The sequence below is a fragment of the Myotis myotis genome, unplaced genomic scaffold, assembly GCF_014108235.1.
Source record: "Myotis myotis isolate mMyoMyo1 unplaced genomic scaffold, mMyoMyo1.p scaffold_m19_p_14, whole genome shotgun sequence".
Classification (NCBI taxonomy): domain Eukaryota; kingdom Metazoa; phylum Chordata; class Mammalia; order Chiroptera; family Vespertilionidae; genus Myotis; species Myotis myotis.
In genome coordinates this window covers 650,966-669,987 of record NW_023416318.1, presented here as the reverse complement: position 1 = coordinate 669,987, position 19,022 = coordinate 650,966, and the positions used below count along the sequence as shown (strand labels likewise).

At 54.4% G+C, this 19,022-nt stretch overlaps 1 protein-coding gene across 4 annotated transcripts in view; it reads right to left on the bottom strand.

Annotated features, from left to right (window-relative positions):
* Positions 1-1,475: 1,475 nt before the first annotated feature.
* Positions 1,476-19,022, bottom strand: part of REEP1 (receptor accessory protein 1) — a 94,431-nt gene continuing 76,884 nt past the window's right edge. Inside the window, exons 7-10 of one of the 4 annotated variants that reach the window (XM_036333899.1) lie at positions 17,951-18,125; positions 14,012-14,047; positions 7,091-7,242; positions 1,476-4,965 (exon numbers count right to left, since the gene is read on the bottom strand). In XM_036333899.1, the coding sequence (XP_036189792.1) occupies positions 4,894-4,965; positions 7,091-7,242; positions 14,012-14,047; positions 17,951-18,125 (435 nt within the window). In that variant the 3' untranslated portion in view covers positions 1,476-4,893. The remainder of the gene's footprint in view (positions 4,966-7,090; positions 7,243-14,011; positions 14,048-17,950; positions 18,126-19,022) is intronic. The other 3 variants (XM_036333902.1, XM_036333900.1, XM_036333903.1) reach the window with 3 other exon arrangements.

Below are 19,022 nucleotides of genomic sequence, written 5' to 3'. Positions count from 1 at the left end.
CCTGGTTCTTAGGTCAATGCTCAACCCTTGAGCCTTGCAGGCAGGGCGATACTGTATTGTTTTTAAAAAATATATTTTATTGATTTTTTTTACAGAGAGGGAGGGAGAGGGATAGAGAGTTAGAAACATCGATGAGAGAGAAACATTGATCAGCTGCCTCCTGCACACCCCCTACTGGGGACGTGCCCGCAACCAAGGTACATGCCCTTGACTGGAATCGAACCCGGGACCCTTCAGTCCCCAGGCTGACGCTCTATCCACTGGGCCAAACCAGTCAGGGCGATACTGTATTTTTAAAAAGTTAGTTTATCCACTTGATAGTTCATATTTTAATTGTGAGGATACACTTTTTCCAAAATTTTCCAAAGGTACACTAGAAACTAAGGGGAAGAAGTCTTCTCAGCCATTTTAGAGATGATGCAAGAGATGAGCACTTCTCATTTGAAGAGGGTCAGGGAAGAAGCATCGAGGAAGACACAGTTGACTGAGTAAAATCTAGGGCAGTGGTTCTCAGCTCTCCCATCAGAATCATCTGGAAAGAATATTCAAACAGTAGCACTTTGCCTGGTTGACAAACCATTATTTACTGCTTCAAATCCTTTAATAGCTGACGATAAGACGAAGGTCCCCTATTGTTATTAAGGGGAAAGATAAACAAATTGAAATTCTGTATCATGTCGTGCTAGGATCATTAGAGAAATTCTTTGAAATAGTGTGTGTTCATTAAAAGGAAAAGGGGTGACAATCGAGTTCTAAACCTAGACGGCCAAGTGCGTCTGTTTATGGGACTAAGTCATAAAGGACAGACGTTCCATCTGAGATGAGGTAAGAGCCTGATGCGTGGAATGGCATTCTGCTTGGATGGGCTTTCATTCCTCAGACTTCCGAGATGGCAGAAATCCAGTACGGACAAGGCTTCCCGGCAATCCCCACCTCCTGGCTCCTGCCGCTGGTGGAGGGATGCAGGCTGTGCCTGAAGGAGCTGCGGGGAGGCACTTCCCCCGCCTCTCTGCCGCCTTGACTCCTGAGTGCACATGTGGACAAGGCTCTGTCACTGTGGCCTAGAGCACTTTGGTTTCTCCTCTGGGCCTGGGACGGGAGAGACAAGGATGCAGCAGGCCTCAGCATCCAGAGGGACAGGAATGGAAGGGCTGGTGGTAAACGCTTTAGGGAAAGGGGATTTTCATGTCTGTGATCTTTGTTCTGTGGGGGGTTTAGGGATGGGCATGTTTCTACAAAGCTCCTAATCCTCATACCAACCTTGCAAGGAGATATTCTTTATCCCTAGTTTAGATTTGAGGACACTGAATCTTACAGAAGGTTAATAAGTAACCCAAAATACAACTAATAAGTCACTCAGAACCCAGGTTTAACTCCTTGGGATCCTGTGTATTTTCCTGAGTTTTCTAACAACATGAAAATTAGTACCTAAATCAATAAGGGACTATAATCTAGCATTGTAAATACTAGATACTTCATGACACTGCACCATCAGTTCTTAAATTTTCTGTCACTTCTTAACCTGGTTGACATTGGACTTGGCCAGGGCTGCAGTGGTGCCAGGGCGGGCGTAGCCCCAGTGCGCCTCCACATGCACCACCCTCTCTCTGCCCTGCAGATGAGGACACAGGTTCCAAGAGGAAAACGACAGGCAAAAGTCTGCTCGCAGAATTAAACTGCCTTCCAGTTGAACTGGTACCTAGTTTCAGAGCTACCCGGTTTCTATAGCAACCTTTAAAAATGTAAAGCAAACAGACAACCAGATTTATATTCATGTGATCACCTGTTTTTCAAAACACTGGTGTCGTTTAATGTTTTCCTTGCAGCAGTTCTGTGCGGTGGGTTCAGGGCCAGGTCACCAGGCACACGCCTGTTAGTGGCTGAGCGTTCAGCTTCTAATCCTTGTACCTTCCACCTTTGTTTTCGTTCACATTTTTTTACAAGTATTTTCTCTTTCCTCATAAGCCCAACATTACAAAGGTATTTTTTTTTAAAAGAAAACTGTTAAGACTTTATTCAAGATATATACCAAGCATTATAACAAAACAGCAGAACATCAGCCTGGGGAATCCTGGGATTTTACGCCCCTTGATGCACAGTCCAGTTTGCTGTTTTATTACAGAGCGTTCTTAGGGTCTACAGGACTAACTAGGGGAGTACGCACAGTCACAGGCCGGCACGGCAGCTGTCTGAGAACGAAGCTCACCCTTTACCGTGTCAAATACTGCGCGAGGGGAAGAATGAGGAAGGTGCTCAACGGTGGTCGCTGTGGACAAGCACTGTTATCACAAACACAGACAGCCTCTGCAGAGAACACACATTTCAGGTCCAGCGAACGGGCAAGCTGTTCACACAGCCAGCGGGGATTATGACTAAACTCTCCAGTGTACAGGTACACCACCCACCACCTCCTCAGAAACAGATCAGGTGTTCAATGGCAACTAACCAAAAGTTATTACAGGAAAAGACAATTGCAGACTTTTGAGCCGGCATTTTGTAAACAGCCTGTGTCTACCAGCCAATTAAAAACGTGTAGTTACATCCTCAAGACAACACCACGCCACTACATGTACACTTGGAGGCGTTCACATTGTATGTCAGTCCACACACCAACAGAACGGCTTGCTGAATAAGTAAACACATTTTGCCAGAAATATGACAGCTCGTCTCAGTTGTACAATGAGTGTTTTTAAGAGAAACCAACTCCCTAATCAACACATGAAGGAAAAATAGTTACATTTACATTAAGACAGCAGTTTGGATAGCTTTGTATTTTTAAGTCTTAAAGGAGAAGTAATACAGCATGTCTGAGAGGAGAGCGCTTGGAACTTGTTTTTGGCATAGTCAAGTGCAAACTTGATCGTCTGTACTTGTTAAAACTGTCTATCGCAAAATAGTGAAAATCTAGCTTGCTCCCATTAGAATTATAATCTCTGCTGCTACAGGCATTATTTGGGGGAAGAGAGGGAAGCTGTTTAAGTGAAGCTTTTTATGTACTTGTTTCTGATGATCCTGGGTACTCCCAACTGACAGATACATACCAAAGCGTACATTTTTCCTCTGTCTGCAACTATTCAGTGAGCTTAAAGGAAACAGACTTTCTGTCTTCCCTAAGCAGGTTTTAGTGGGGGTGAGGCACAGACAATGAAAAGACAGCTTCCGTTTGTCCTCTGAGTTACAGTACAAATTTGTTTTTAGGTTTATTTTCCTAAATCCTTTTTGTAAATGACAAAGTCACCCTCAGAGTAATTATGGGAAAAATGGATTTAAATATGCGTGTCTGATAACAGTCGACTTGAAGAAGAAGCCGCCGAGGGGGCTGGGATGTCGCAGTGTGTCATCAGGGAAGCCCGCTGATGCCATCCCACGGCTGGGGAATGAGCGGAACAGCCTTTCACTGGGGCCGCTGACAGCTGGCTGACGGGAAGTTCTATGTGGTAGGTAACACTAACTGTCTAGTCTTCAGGGCATATCTACGAACAAACACAATCCAAGAGCTGTAAATAACAGGGTTGTAGCCACTGCATGCATCACACGGAAAGAAACACCAGCTCCAAGCACAAGTACACACCAGCGTTTAGGATCAGCTCCAAGGGGAGAGCAGCTACCTGGGGCCAAAATACTATTTAATCCAGACCCGCCTTTCCTAACAAAGTTCCTCACGAAGGAGGGAGCCCCCTTGGGTAGTGCGCTCTGCTCTTCTCCTACTAAGCCATCTGGGCTTGTATGAAATGCCCATAAGCCTGCGACTTCCCTCTCGTTCACACTGCACGAGCCAGAAGGGGAACAAGGGTGGAAGGAGCTGAGCAGCAAGTCGCATCCATGAAGGTCTCGGCCTCTAACATCCCCCAGAACCCGGCGTGTGGGGTGTGACACGGTGCCTCGGTGTTTTATAGCACACACCTGAAAGCACGGTTCTAGTGCTGCATTGTTTGGCAGATGGGGGTTTCTACTGTAGAGGAAGGCGCTCAGTGTAAGCCCCTCCGCCTGGGGAGGTTGGTCACAGCCAGGTTACTGTGGAGGAGAAATAGTCATTCATCAGGAAGTTTTGAAACATTCAAAATGATTCCTCACGTGGGCTCTGAGTCCACATCCCCAAGGATTTTCCCACGGGTGAGCCACCTGCCTGAGGCAAATGGTAATTCCCGCCTCCCCCCAAAGGATTTGAAGCTCCTCACCCTGAACCCAAGGGGAAGACGAGCTTCCTGTGACTTCTCTTACTTGGGCTGTGTCCCTGACCTCCCTGCTCCTCTCTCCCCGACATACGGACAAAACAACTGTCTGCGTATGGACCGGCGTCCGCAGGGAAAGGGACGCTGAACTGGAGTTTATTTGGACGCTTTCTAAGCACAATCTAAGGTGCTCTGGAATCAGAAACATTTTTTAAACTTCTGTGTTTGTAGTTATCTTACATTATCAGAACCTCTGGCAGCCCTGGCAAGTCCATTATATGAAGCCAAAAGCCATAAATATGTACACTGTAGTCCAAAGTATTAGTACCGAGAACAAAAAAACAGTTTTAAAAAATGGCTTTGTTTGCATTTACAGGACTAAAAATGAAGTATGCAACAAATAAATTACAAATGTACATCTCAGCAGGGAGGGTGATTCCCTTGTATTTCTACAAACACTGCTGTCTGTAATGACAACCCAACTGGAAAATTACTAGCCTCAGAAGACTTAGGGTCACACACCACCCCCCAAACACTACCTGCCCTTTAGCCTTTCCCAGCAAAGTAAAGACAAGGAGAAAACAATATCCTAAAAGGGGAGGGAGAAAAGGCCATGTCTGAGGCTGCACAGCACACCAGCTGCAGACGCCGTGTTGTCAGTGGATAGCTCTTAAGGCAGAGGAGGAACGTTCTGTGCATCCGGTGCTGTGGGCTGTCTCCCTCATGTGGTTTCAGTGGCTGAGGATGAGGTACTTTTCTTCCTGAAGCGGGATCGAAGGAGTCTAGGCGGTGCCTGGCGAGGAAACAGAAAGGCATCTCACTGTGCACGAACGTGGACTTGTGCGGACAGCGCCTGGCTGGGCTGTGGTGAGACATCTGGTCCCTTTGGCCCAGGGCTGGGCTGGGGGCTCAGAGCAGGACCGGAGCCCCTTTCCAGGCGTCGCTGGGAGCCGCGCCCCCGGGAAGGCCAGGCCACCCCATCGCACTCTCCCTGTCCCCCAAGCGAAGGATGACGCACCTTTCTTGTTCCTGCCTCGGGAGCGAAATGACCTTAACGAGTGACTCAGCAGGGAGAAACACCTGCCTCCCGTCTCTGCCCCCTTTGTTATTTCCTCCGGAACCGCCCCATGTTTCTTGGTGCAGCTTGACATTCCCATCACCAGGTGTCCAGCCCCCTTTCATTCATTCATGGCAAACCACACAGCAGAGTGAAACACTGTCTTTAAATGTAAAGAGTTTTCTCCCAGCCTAGCGCTCAAGGGGGTTCACACCAGCTCTGCACTCACCTTTACCTGCACACACTGTCCTTCCCAGCTCTGCTTCCACCAGAAGCCCTTCTCCCTCTCCCTCTCCCTCTCCCTCTGGCTATTTCTGGTCCTCTGTACCACCCAGCCCAAAAGTCACTCCTGAGCCCTCCCCCAGGCCCATCGCACCACCAGGATCGTCACCTTTGTTCTCACAGTGGCTCCTACATGAGAGGACAAGGGGGGCTCTGCACCCTGGACAGGTGTGCTTGCTCAGTCCCCGCCCCCCCACACTTCCCGAGGGCAGGTCCTGTCAGGCTCCCAGTGCTGCTCCTGCCCAGCAGGCACTGGGGTCAGGACCACCGCACCCTTACAGCAGCGAGCAACACTGACCTGTTCAGTGAGTGATCTGCCTCAGGCTGCTGACCAGCAAAGCAGCTTTAAAAAATAAAACCCTCGGGCCCTAGAAAGCGTTTGGCACCCTCCCCACGAGTCCTCTCCCATTTCGGGGCTGCCCAGGCCCTAAAGGACCCCTCGAGCTGTGTCCACACCCAGAACTTTTACTAAAACCTCTACTTCAACATCGCCCAGAGGCCCACCTTGGAGAGGAGTCTGCTGACTGCAGTCCTAGTGTGAATGGGGCCCCGCCCTGGTGTTTATGTAGGGGAACCTTCCAGTGCTTTTCCTCATCTGGGCCTCATGGACAGGGACCCCAAGCTGCCTCAGATGGACTCTCAGGCCGCAGTACCAGCAGATGGGGAATAGGAGAGGCGACGAGAGGGGCCGAGAGGAAGACTGGGGACCCCCAATTCTGCCAGGCCTGCGCCTGAGCCCAAGGCTCAGAGCAAGGCCCATGAGGCTCCAGGCTTGGCCCTCCTGCCAAAGTCCATCCACATCTACATCTGGCAACAGCACAGATACCAAGTGTACTGCTTTTGGTTATTTTAAAGCGCTGTGTCCCTTTAATAACACTTTATGAATATCTACTTTGTACCAGGCACTCTGCTATATTTTGGAGATACAGTGATAAACAAGCTAATATACTTATAAAACCTTGTCAAATAACATGTTCTGCATTTTTCTTCCCCAAAACACTCATTTGGATTGCTTTTCACTTACATAGGTTTATTTTAAAAATATAAACCAATTTCAAAAATTTTGAACACTATATCCCATCTCCAATTAAATTGCTAGGGTTGGCAACTTTCATCCCCACACCTCCACAGGGCAATCCCTTCCCCTCACTTCCTTTAGGTCCTTATTTCAACTTCTCAGTGGGACTTTTGCTGCACAACACACCTGAAGGTGCAAATCCCCACACCTTCCCCATGCCCTGTTCCACCCCTTGCCTTTGGTTTCCTGCATAGCACATATCATTATCTACCATGATATTCATGTCTTATTGGTCTTATTTTTCTGTCTCTCCCACTAGAATGTGAGTTAAAAAAATAATAATAATAATAATAAAATAAAATAAATTGCTAGGGTCTTTTCTGCCCCTTGGCAAGTAACTGGATGCTGCCTAGTGCCAGCCGCCTGTCAAATGGAGGGAGATCCTCCCGCCCCAGGTGCTGGGCAACGCTGGGTGCCCCAGGAGACGCTTCCAGGACACCCAGGTCTCCCGGGCAACGCCCTTGCACACACGCACGCTCCCCCAGCCCAGACGCCGTGTACCTCCAGGGGGATCTCCGTCTTTCGAAGTGTCTTATACTTGTACATGAAATCCAGCAGGTCTTCCTCCTCCTCGTCGGAAAAGGCCAACGGGTTTTGGACCTGGTGGGGCTCCCAGGCCTTCACACCACCCTCAGCCACATCTCCCTCAACCACTTAATGTCCATTTACAATCTACACAGAGGAGACAAAGTGAGCGAGGAGGGTCAGTGTGGAAAGGAGCAGGGAGGGCAGCCGGGGCAAGGTTAGCACACAGCACGAAGGGTCAGCCTGTTAGCTCAATCCTCCCGCTGAAGCAGCTCCAGCGTCCTCTGGGGGTCCCGCAGGGGCCGGATGGTGAGGGAGCAGCTGCGACTGACCACACACTGTGCACAGGAACAGGCACAGGTTCAGAATCGAACGATGAGCTACCAACGGGACGGGCACTGCTTCCCTGGGAGAAGAAAGACGCTACTTAACTGGGACGAGTCAACCCCTGCAGCTTAGACCTGACACCAGAAGGATGCTGTGGAGACAGTGTCCCCTCTGAAAAGGAGAGGCAGTACTTTCAAGAGGGGAGTAGCAGCCTTCTCCATTCTACAACAATGCTGACAGTGCATGTCCAGCTCCAAGGGAGAGAGATATATAATTGATTTCAGAGAGGAAAGAGGGAGAGAGAGATGGAAACATCAGTGATGAGAGAGACTCACTGGTCGGCTGCCTCTGCACACTCCCCACTGGGGATCGAGCCTACACCCCAGGCATGTGCCCTGACTGGGAATCAAACTGTGACCTCCTGGTTCACAGGCTGACGCTCAGCCACTGGGCCACGCCGGCCGGGCTCCAAGTGTTCTTTGAGGAACAGCATGTGAAATGCCGGGAAGCCTCACGGTGAAGCTTAAGCAAAGCTACGCAGATGTTTACTTCCAAGGCCAAGTCCTATAGAAGCAAAGGAGAGCCTAGTAGTAGCCTTCACCTAAAAAATGACAGCAGGAGCCCTGCTTTAGTCGGCCGCGACGCCTCCACAGAGAGAGCTCCCGCATTAGCCCACGTCACGAAGTGCACAGCATTTTTTAAATGCTCAAGGCTGAGCATGTTCCATGCCACCTGGCCAGACAGTGCATCTTAGTCCAGGTGCCCATACCCAGCCTCTGTGACATCCACAGACACATCTTTCTGAACTTTGTCTATTGCTTTTACCTACAATCACAAAATGCAAAGACAGGGGGCTCTCAATCATCCTGCCCACTGCCCTGAGGCCAGCAGATAGAAACCAGCGCTCTTCCTATTCCTCCTCCTCCTCCTCCTCAAAAACGACTACACCATACTCCTGCTCCTGCAAACACAGTCAGCCACAAATGTGTTCTCTCCATCAAAAGGGGACTCGCTAGACTATAAAGCACCAGGTGTGGGTTAAGTAAAACTAACAACTGAACCTTAAATGTGAGCAGCTTCCCCAACTATTGCTGCAGTACTCCACATAGCCAGCAGGTGGCAGCACGAGAACACAGTTGTCTTAACCGCCTACTCAGCAGCACTTTCGTAAGGGCCAAGCCTGAGATCATTAAGATTCCTTTTATTTCTTTGCTCTGTGTGTCCCCCAGCCTGTTTTCTCTGGGTTTAAGTTATTCTCTGGTCCCTTCCCCTGCCCAAGTCAGCTGCACCCTTCGGAGTGTTGAACATGAAGACTGACAACTCCAGGGACCCCTCCCTGAACACTCTGGCCCTCCCGGCCTCTCCTCTCCCTCACCCTGACAGCGCTTGGAGTCCGTACCACCGGGCTGGTGCTGCGCGCCCTGGTTCTCATGTCAGTCTCACTGCCTCAGCTGCTAGAAAGCGTCCTGATCCTGGGTGCATGGCAGATCCTCCCTCCCATCCTGAACAAGGTGCGGTAGTGACATCAGCTCTTGTCCCCAATCAGAACTCAATACCCACCCACAGGAAATTGCTTCCGGGCACAGACACCTCGGGCCTGAGGGCAGAGAAAAAGACAGATGTCCTCGGATCAGACCAGAAACTGCAGAAGCAGCCTGGCCAGCTCCGCCCCTCCCAGGAGCCCTGCATCCCGGGAGCCGGCTCAGGGCTGGCTTGAGTTTGTGCCTCTAAATCCCGGTGTAGGGCTTCTGCGGTACTGACCACTCTGGGGCCCAGAAGGCGGCCCAGCGTCACCACAAGGCCCTCAGGCACCAGCAGTTCGGCTCAGCCACCCAGGCTGGAGTCGCTGAGGCTGAGAATGAACTCACACGTTGCCAAAAATGCCAAAATCGTAACAACAGTAACTCCCGCCACCACCACTAGCTCAGCATGAAACCACATGGCTTTGACTCAAGCACAGACTAACGGGCAGGAAAGAAGTGATCCTCCGCTCACTCGGGGTGACAGGTCAAGGGAACCCAGATATCCAGGCAGGAACAGAGAGCAAGTGTCCAACTCGGCAGAGGCCTGAGCTAAGGAGCGAGTGTGGGCAGCTCGGGGGCAGAGCGGCCTTGGACGGAAGCGACCGAGAGAACCTACTACTAAGAGCAGAGCCCTGCTGAGCACTGTTCGCTGAGAGTTTCCGCCAGGAGTGCTGTTTGCAGGACTCAGCCTTCCTCGTGGCCATGAGAATAAGCACCTGGGCGCACTGAGCCGCCGGTGGGCTGTGCGTGTGACACAATCTCTGACCGCATTTCCCTCTTTGCAGCGGCCACAGGGACGCCCGCTGACAGTCCACGTCAGGGCACGCATTTAAAGCTTTCTCCTCACCTCTGCCTCCATCTTACCTGCCTGCTCCCTTTCCTCCAGCGTCACTTCCCTTACTGCGGCTTGATCTATCATCTATATGTCTGCAAGGAGATGACTTTTTTCTGGAGCAGGGAGCACTATAAAGAAAGAAACCCCACAGCACATGGTCCTGCTAAGAGGGGCACCAGGATGAAGATGAGGACCAGTGGCTGGCAGGAGACCACTGCTAAGGGAGGCGTCTCCTGTGGGAGGTCCTGGCCTCAACCGGCTCCAGATCTCGGGAGGTGGCAGTCGGGCCTGGAGCCCGCGCTGGGGGCCGCTGGAAAGAGCAGGGGTCCCTGGGATTCTCACAGCAGGGCAACGGGCTGACATCCGTATTATTAGCGATGTCAGCGGGGCTACCGCAGACTGGGAAGCAGCTCCTCCCCTCTCTGTGGACAGCGTGAGGGCAGGGGGGAGACACTGGCAGGCTCCCAGCCCTTAAAGGCCCAGCAGACCCATCAGCACCAAGCCCTGGGCGCCCTGACCCAGCAGGCAGCGGACAAGCCCCGGGTTAGCCAACACCCCACACGGCAAACATGTGAGGAGCACGCCCGCCTGGAACACTTACATCCACGTCCAACAGCCACCGCGGGGAGAGAAAAGAACATTGTGTGAGGGCAGGTCCTGGAGATGGAACTCACACACCGTGCAGCATGCACGCACACACCCCCACTCCCACCCCACCCCCGCATGCACACACTCCCCCCACGTCTTGCCCGCGGACCGCTCCGCTGAGCCAGAGGGGACCTTCCACCACACTCAGCAAGACACCGCCCCACCCTCCACCCCATGGAGAACGGAAGGGGTGACTCTGCTTGGAAAACGGTGTTTCACACACTCGATTAAAAACAAAATCCCTCTCCACTCATTCCCAGCAGCACTAGAGTTCAGTTCTATATTCCACCACGGGAGGAAGAGAGGGAGGGAGGAAGGGACAGAGAAAGGGAACCGAAACAGACAGAGAAAGATGAAGGAGACAATAGGGAATCGGCTGCCAGAGGGGCAGGAATGGAGCAGAGGGGGAAATGTTCTCCTGTAACCTGAGAAGCAAATGAAAATCAGTTCTGGGGACCAGGAGGGCCCTCTAACCAGAGTACCTGTGACCCGCAGAACTCTCCCATGTCTGCTGGGGTGGGACCCCAGCATCAGCAAGGATGGCCGGCTTCCGGCACTGTCACTGCCCAGAGCTGGCCTCCAGCCCACCCCCCACCCCCGCCACTTCCCGCCCCCCGCCCGGGCAAAACAGAGCTCCCCCAACACCGGTGATCTGCTGGCACTTTCCACCACACCTTCACTGCAGAGGTGGCGGAGCTGTGGGCCCAACGCTACCCTTTAGAGGAGGGGACTGAGACCTGTGGTACTTCCCAGCAAGCTGCACAGAACTGTCCTGGAGAAAGCAGCTTTCCTCTCCCTGGTCCCCAGGTGGCAGGACCTCAGAACCAGAGGCTTTCTGAATGGTTCACGGAATTTACAAACTCAAAAGCTTAAAGGACGAATTGACAGGAAAAAAAACAGCCGCCTGTGGCCACTGGGACTGCATGGTTGTCAGGCCCGAGATCCGCCAGCCGTGTGCTGGCAGCAGCTGCATGCAGCCCCCTCCCTCTCTCTCCTCCCTCCTTCATTCATTCTCACCCTCCCTCCCTCTCTCCTCCCTTCATTCCCCCTCCTTCCCTCTCTCTCCTCCCTCCTTCATTCATTCTCACCCTCCTGCCCTCCCTTTGAGATGTCACTGACAGACGACACTATTGGTTTCAGGTGTATGACAATAATTATACACATAGCCCTCCCCGTTCTGATGTGGATCAGGAGGCCCCAGGGGACACGTGGCCGGTCAGAGTCGTAGCCAGGGCCGGCGGGTGGTCTCCCTGTGCCCTGCTCATCACTCCTCTGTCAGTTCACACTTCGGGCTTATGGCCTCCCAAACCCCCAAGTCTTCTACAGCCTTGAAAATTCTTGGCATTGAGAAGCCTCAAAATGAAGAAATATAGCACAAAAGGCTCTTCTTATAGCGCAGCTTCACATCCTCCTACTCGCCACCGACGTGGGAGGACGTGCCAGCCTCAGCAGCATGGGGCTGGCACACAGGCGGTAACGGGCACTGTGACCCTCACACCACAGGCACCTGCAGGCCAGTGGGGGGAAGGGAGCCAGCTACTGTGCATGCCCCTCACACCGCAGGCACCTGCAGGCCAGTGGGGGGAAGGGAGCCAGGCACTGTGCCCCTCACACCACAGGCACCTGCAGGCCAGTGGGGGGAAGGGACCCGGGGGGCCAGGCACCACTGCTAGGCCCTGAGCTGTCCCGTTGGGGTCAGGGAAACAGCGGGAGCAGGTCAGGGCAGTAACGTGGCCAACTGCAGAGAGGCCATGGCCCCACCCAGTGGCCACACAGAGGACAGCAGCAGGCCCAGGGGACCCAGGCTCCTCCCCGCCCCCCCCAGGTTTCCTAGCTGCTCCGTGTTACAGCCATCATCATCCCCACCATCATGATCCCCACCATCATGATCTCCACCACCATCATCATCCCCACCACCATCATCCCCACCATCATCATCCCCACCATCATCATCCCCACCACCATCATCCCCACCACCATCATCCCCACCATCATCATCCCCACCATCATCATCCCCACCATCATCCCCACCATCATCATCTCCACCATCATCATCCCCACCACCATCATCCCACCACCATCATCCCCACCACCATCATCCCCACCACCATCATCCCCACCACCATCATCCCCACCATCATCATCCCCACCACCATCATCATCCCCACCACCATCATCCCCACCACCATCATCCCCACCATCATCATCCCCACCACCATCATCCCCACCACCATCATCCCCACCACCATCATCCTCACCATCATCATCCCCACCACCATCATCCCCACCACCATCATCCCCACCACCATCATCCCCACCACCATCATCCCACCACCATCATCCCCACCACCATCATCCCCACCATCATCATCCCCACCATCATCATCACCACCATCATCACCACCATCATCATCCCCACCACCATCATCCCCACCATCATCATCCCCACCACCATCATCCCCACCACCATCATCCCCACCACCATCATCCCCACCATCATCATCCCCACCATCATCATCACCACCATCATCACCACCATCATCCCCACCATCATCATCCCCACCACCATCATCCCCACCATCATCATCCCCACCACCATCATCCCCACCACCATCATCCCCACCACCATCATCCCCACCATCATCCCCACCACCATCACCACCATCATCATCATCACCATCACCCCTCCAAACCCCCTTCACACCACTCTCGCAGCAGCACATGAGGGGGTGAGGGGAGACGGGATCTTCATCTCCATTTGAAGCTGAGGGAACAAGGCCCAGCGTGGTTAGGTGACTCACATGCGGTCACATAGCTAGTAAGTGGCAAAGCGGGACCAGGGCTCCCTCAGTGGCAGCAGGACCAAAGCCCGGCCTGCAGGGCTGCATCACAGGGAGGGCTGGAGAGTTCCCGAGTCCTCCTCCCGGAGCTCAGGGAAGCACGACCCTGTGCTGGTTTGAAAACAGCCCCACACAGTCTTGGACAGGCCTCCAGGACGTGAAGATTAACTCCCTTCCCTTGAGTGTGGGCTGAACCTACGGGCTCACTTCCAACCAACAGAACAAGGCAGAATGGTGACGTGCAACTTCCAAGACTGGGTCCTAACAGGTGCGGTGACTTCCTGCATCCACTCATTCTCTCTCTCTCTCTCTCTCTCTCTCTCTCTCTCTCTCTCTCTCTCTCTCTCTCTCTCTCTCTCTCTCCCCACCCCCCCAGTCATTCTGGGGCTGTAAGGACACTCAAGCTGCCTAGACAGGCCCGTGTGGTAAGGACTGAGGCCGCCATGAGAAAGCCATCCTGTAAGGGGATATTCGAGCCCATCTGGCCTTCAGGTGATGGCAGCCCTGGCCGACATCCTACTATAACTCAGAGACCCTGAGCCACATCTGCCTAGTGAAGCCGCAGACACAGTCAGCTAACGCAGGTTTGCTGTTTTAAGGAGTTAGCCTCCTAACCCCTCCCCACAGACCATGCAGCTGTAAGGGAGCCAGGTCAGGTGCCAGCGTGAGGTTAGAGCCTCCTCCCGCGGCGAGGGCAGCGCACGCAGATGGGCTGCTTACTCACCTTTCCTGGTCCTGCAGGTGGAGCAGCAGGTGCACACTGTGGGGATGGGGCACCATCAGTGATAACCCCTCTGACAGGAACCGCCCAGGCACACAGGGAGGCCCCAGGGAAGTGTGGGATGCCAGTGTGTTCAATATCGGGGTCCCAGGGATGTGGGTCTCTGTAGAGACACCACGGCAGGGGAGGGGATCATTCCAGATGCAGCTTCCTCTCGGGTTATGAACCCAGAAGCTGGAAAATGCCCTTGCCCAGCCCACAGAGGTTAGTTCTTGTATCCGGCAGCCGTAGGGAAGGCAGGGGCTGGGGTCAAAATTCCCTCTGTGAAGTAACTCCACCCAGAAGCCCCTCCTTTCTACACCTTCCAGGGCAGAGTGACCTCTATGAAACCTCAGCCTGACCTCTGACCCCCCCAAATGCTTGTGTCTGGCCATTTGTTCGAAGGCCTAATTTGCTGCTTTGCACACTCCACTGGTTTTGGTGTACACCCAGGCCTTGATATACAGCAGGTGCTCACTAAATACCTGCTGAGTGTCTCCATGTTCACGGAAAGCAAGGATCATCCTTTCAGCTCCCTCTGTACCCTTCACAGGCTCCAGTGTCTTTCAACAGATGGTGCCTGACAAAACACCTCCCAGTTCATTCTCTAAGGAGGGCAATGTGTTCTTGCAAACTCCATATTGTTCTTTTGCACATTGGGCATATGTTTTTATTTTACACTAGAGGCCCGGTGCACAAAATTTGTGAACTCAAGGAGTCCTTCAGCCCAGCCTACACCCTCTCACAGTCCGGGAGCCCTAGGGGGATGTCCGACTGACAGCTTAGGCCCACCCCCTCCCCCCCCCCCAGGAGCGGGACTAAGCCAGCAGTCAGACATCCTTAGCGCTGCCACGGAGGCGGGAGAGACTCCCACTACCACCGCTGCACTCGCCAGCCGTGAGCCCAGCTTCTGGCAGAGCAGCACTCCCCCTGTGGGAGTTCCTGCATTAAGTGTCTGCCCCCGGTGGTCATTGTGCTTCGTAGCGACCTGTTGTTCTACCGTTACGTCAATTTGCATATTAGCCTCTTATTATACAGGATGGCTTGTTAAATAAGATCTTATTCTGTTTTATACTTTTTTCACTAGGCATCATGTTTTCAGGATCAAACAGTATGCACACTGGAACTGTTGGCTGCACACAACTGTCTTCTCCCAGGTTGCCTTAACTCCTGCTACCGTCCAGGGTTTGCAAATTACTTGTCTGCTCTCCCTACAGCCCTAAGACATAGGCTGAACAGGGATTGTGACCTTTCACTGGCGGAGAAAACTTAAGATTGGGCTCATCTTCTGTGCGGAGGTCAAATCTGGCAGCGACCTCCTGGGCTATCACTCCGAGAAAGGCCCAGGGGGACACGTGTGGCGACCCTTGGTGACATCTCCTCGCTGTGCTGCCTGCACAGGTCAGTGTCACCCGGCCAGGATGGCAGCCCAGACTCGGGCCTTTCTCCTACCAGACCACGCCCGTGTCCAAGGCCCACATGGGGGCTGGGAAGGCACGCCAGCCTTTGGGGCTGGGCCTTCTTTGCCAGACTTCCTCCTAGGCACCCCACCCCTCAACTTAGGGGTTATGATGGCCCCAGATTGGGGCGCCTTTGCCCCAGGCTCAGGCCTTGGGCCATCTTTCACCTTGTCTTTCTTTCTGAGATAACTTTTGTTTTAGCTCCCAGAACAGCTGGGAAGAAGGCCACGTGGCCTTTGTCCTCCCTGCTGGCCCAGCACCTCCACTCTCTGCCCGAGACACAGGTGCCCAGGGCGGGCAGTGTGGAGCGCTGGGCCGCGCCGCAGCACAGGGGGTCCGGGTTCTCCACGGAGCGCCACCTGCTTGGCCTGCAGCCAGGGCACTCCCCACTGCCTCCCGGGGGGTGTCAGAGCAGGTCACTGCAGTGGAGCGCGGGGCCAACACCAACACAAACACCCTTCAACTTTGCTTTGGGCCCTTCCAATGCCGGGGGTCTCACTGCCTCACAGGCAGCTCGTTTCTCTCCTGGACTCTTTCATGTTATAAAGTGCTTTCGTAGGTGAATGAAATAACAAGGACAATAACGGCAGCGACTACAGAGAGTGCCAGGCCTGGTCCGAAGCACTTTTACATGGTTATTTCACTAGAATCCTCATAACCCTGCAGATGGGAACTGTCATTCCTCGAGCACAGGTAAGGAACCTCAGGTGCAGGGAGAGCAAACCCTTGTCCAGGCCACACAGCCAATAGGTGATCCCCGCTGGGAACTCTACGCCATCGGTGCTTGCTTTGCCCTCTGAGCCTCACAGAGTTGGGCCCCTTTTTTCTTCCGAATGACAGCTTGCCTTTGAGGCTCGGTAGCCAATGAGCTGCTCAAGGTGGAGGCGATACCTGATGCCACTCCCTCCCTGTCCCTGAGAGGGTGCCAGGTGGGTCAGAAGCTGTAGATGTTCAGGAAACCTGGGTGGTCAGTGAGCAAACGGAGGGCACTGGCCCAGGAGCCAGGAGGCCACAGGAGAAGGCCACCCACGGGTGACCCTGGTGGCAATTCCCTTCCCTGGGCCTTTGTCCTTTTGTTGGTAAAATCAGAGGTTAGACTAAGTGGCCCCTGAGTCCCTCCCGGCCTGGCCTCTGGGATTCCATTCTAAGTTCTCCTGGGGTGGGTTCCCCAGGAGGTAACCTCTCCCTCAGGGGGCCTGCCCTGCCATGGCCACGCCTCGCCTCCCAGCCCTGCCAGGGTTAAAATAAACACCTCCTCTCCAACAGGAAAGCCAGTTGGAGAGTGAAGGGTTATGCTGCGAGGTGAGGAGCCTGGTGGACACAGGCTGGCTCTGGGCTGGCCGGCCTTCCCTGGAGGGCGCCTGGCTGGCATTCGCTGGGAGGCCACAGGGCTCCTTTCCCAGCCACGCCCGAGACCTCCCAAAGACAGGCGGGCTCCCAGGGGCTCGGGCCAAGGTGCCACCTGCAGGCTACACCTCACAGTCAGGGTCCAGATGGCCTGGATGTCCCTGTTGCTATATGTAAGAGCAAGGCAGCCATCAGGCACACATCACAGCCACAGAATCCAAAGAAATGGCCCAATTCCCACCCGAAGCTCCATTTCCCACAAGGGCGAGGGCGGAGGCGGCCACCCAGACCTGTCTCCTGCCCCCTTCACCAGCACCCTCTGCTGGCAGTGGCCGTGCTCAGCTCCTGGGGGCCAAGGTCCCTGCATTCCCCCAAGGAACAGCCTGGGAAATCGTGAGTCCTGGCCCAGCTCCCTACACTGACCCATGCCCCACCTTCACAAGCCTGAAACCCAGGGTTGGGCCAGATGTCCCGGGGACGCTGCACCGCTTCTGGGTCTCACCCCAACCTCAGAATCTCTGCAGGTGGGCCCAGCTGCCAGGTCCCCAGGTCAGTCCTAATACAGGCAACCTCGTGCCCCGAGTCTGACAACCAGAGGCAGAGGCGCGGTTTCCGTAAAGCCCGAGCCTCCCCAGCTCTGAGACCTCAGAGCAGAGGGGACAGAAAGTAATCATGCAGGTGAAAGGAACCAGGGAGCCCTAAGTCCTGGGTAGGTGGGAAGGGCCCTCAGGTGCTCGAGACAGGAAGCCCTCCTGGGAGGGAGGTCAGAGAGGAGAGCAGAGAGGGCTGCCTGGGCCCGGCCAGCTGTGCCTGCCGCCTTTAGGTTTGGTCCAGGCACTGCGACCCAACCACCCCAGCCCCAGACAATCGCATGTGGTGCAGGTGACCTACACCTTCCCCCAGTCAGAGTCCACAGGTCAGCTCCCTGTCCTGGCCGCAGGGGTGCTCTGCCCGTGGCCGGCCCGGCATGGTCTGATGAACTCTGTGTTGGTGGCAAGCCCCTGGGCCAGGGCCCGGTGACAGGCACACAGTGGACGGGGCCTCTCTGTGGAAGTGAGGCTGGGGAGGTGGACAGGGGAGAAGGGGAGTGACATACCTGAGCTGCCAGCACTCTCAGAAGCACTCCTGGACATCTTGGGCTGGCCGTGTTTGCCGGCCCGCCCAGACCCCGCGGGAGGGGGGCCTGAGGGAGCAGGGGCACCGTCTCCCCGAATGGTGGTGAGGTCCTGCATGCTGAAGCTCCGGAGTCTCTCCGATAAGGCACCCTGTCCCTGGGCACAACACAGGAGGGACACACGTCAGAGGCCAGACCACGGACCAGGGGCAGTGGTGGGGCAGGCACGACAAAGACAACAGGAAGCTCTGCCGGTCAGTGGTCAGTGAGGTGGGAACAGAGACCCGGAGGGACTTGCTGGGAACACTGAGGGTCAAGGTCGGGACTATCCCAGGGCCACTGCAGGGCTCAGCAGGTGCTCCTCTGGCTCCGGCTCCTTCCTCCCCTTCGGCCGCCTCTAGGAGCCGCAGACAGACAACCCAGACGGGGGCTGAGGATGTGGCCGTCGCCTGCCGCCCAGGACCTGACCGCTGCTCCTCAGGTTTATAGACCGAAACCTCTTCTTCAGCTCTCAGTACTCCAGTATTTGGTTAGAAAATCAGAACCTAGTAATATGGGTGTCCCACCCGTACTCTTTTCACAGGAAAGGAAATACAGACAGTTCTTGTAATTGTGCGACGGCAGCATTTCTTCTGTCTGCTCACATCCCTGTTTATGAGCACGTTTACTCCCCTGTGGCATCGGAGCTTCATGAAATACCCGAAGGGGATGGAGCAGGAAGGAAATAGGACGTGGAGAAACCCTGCCGGCTGTAACCACTGCATATTGGGAGGGAGCCGGAGTTCAGCTCAGGGGGAAACTGTTCTTTTGTTCAGGAAGCAAGATGACCCACTACAGTTCTGAAGGGAAGGTCCTGGCTGCCTGAGGGGAGAATGGGTATCCGACTGAAAGGGGTCAGCGGGAGGCTCAGGGACAGGGCGGTGCTTTAGGGCCTCTTAGTGCCTCGGGGCTGCAGAGGGACCGTGTTTGGGGGAGAAGGGGAGCTGGGGAGTGCCGGGCCGGGGAGGCTGGTAGGAGACTGGGTTGTTGAGAATTGGGTTGAGATTTGAATGAA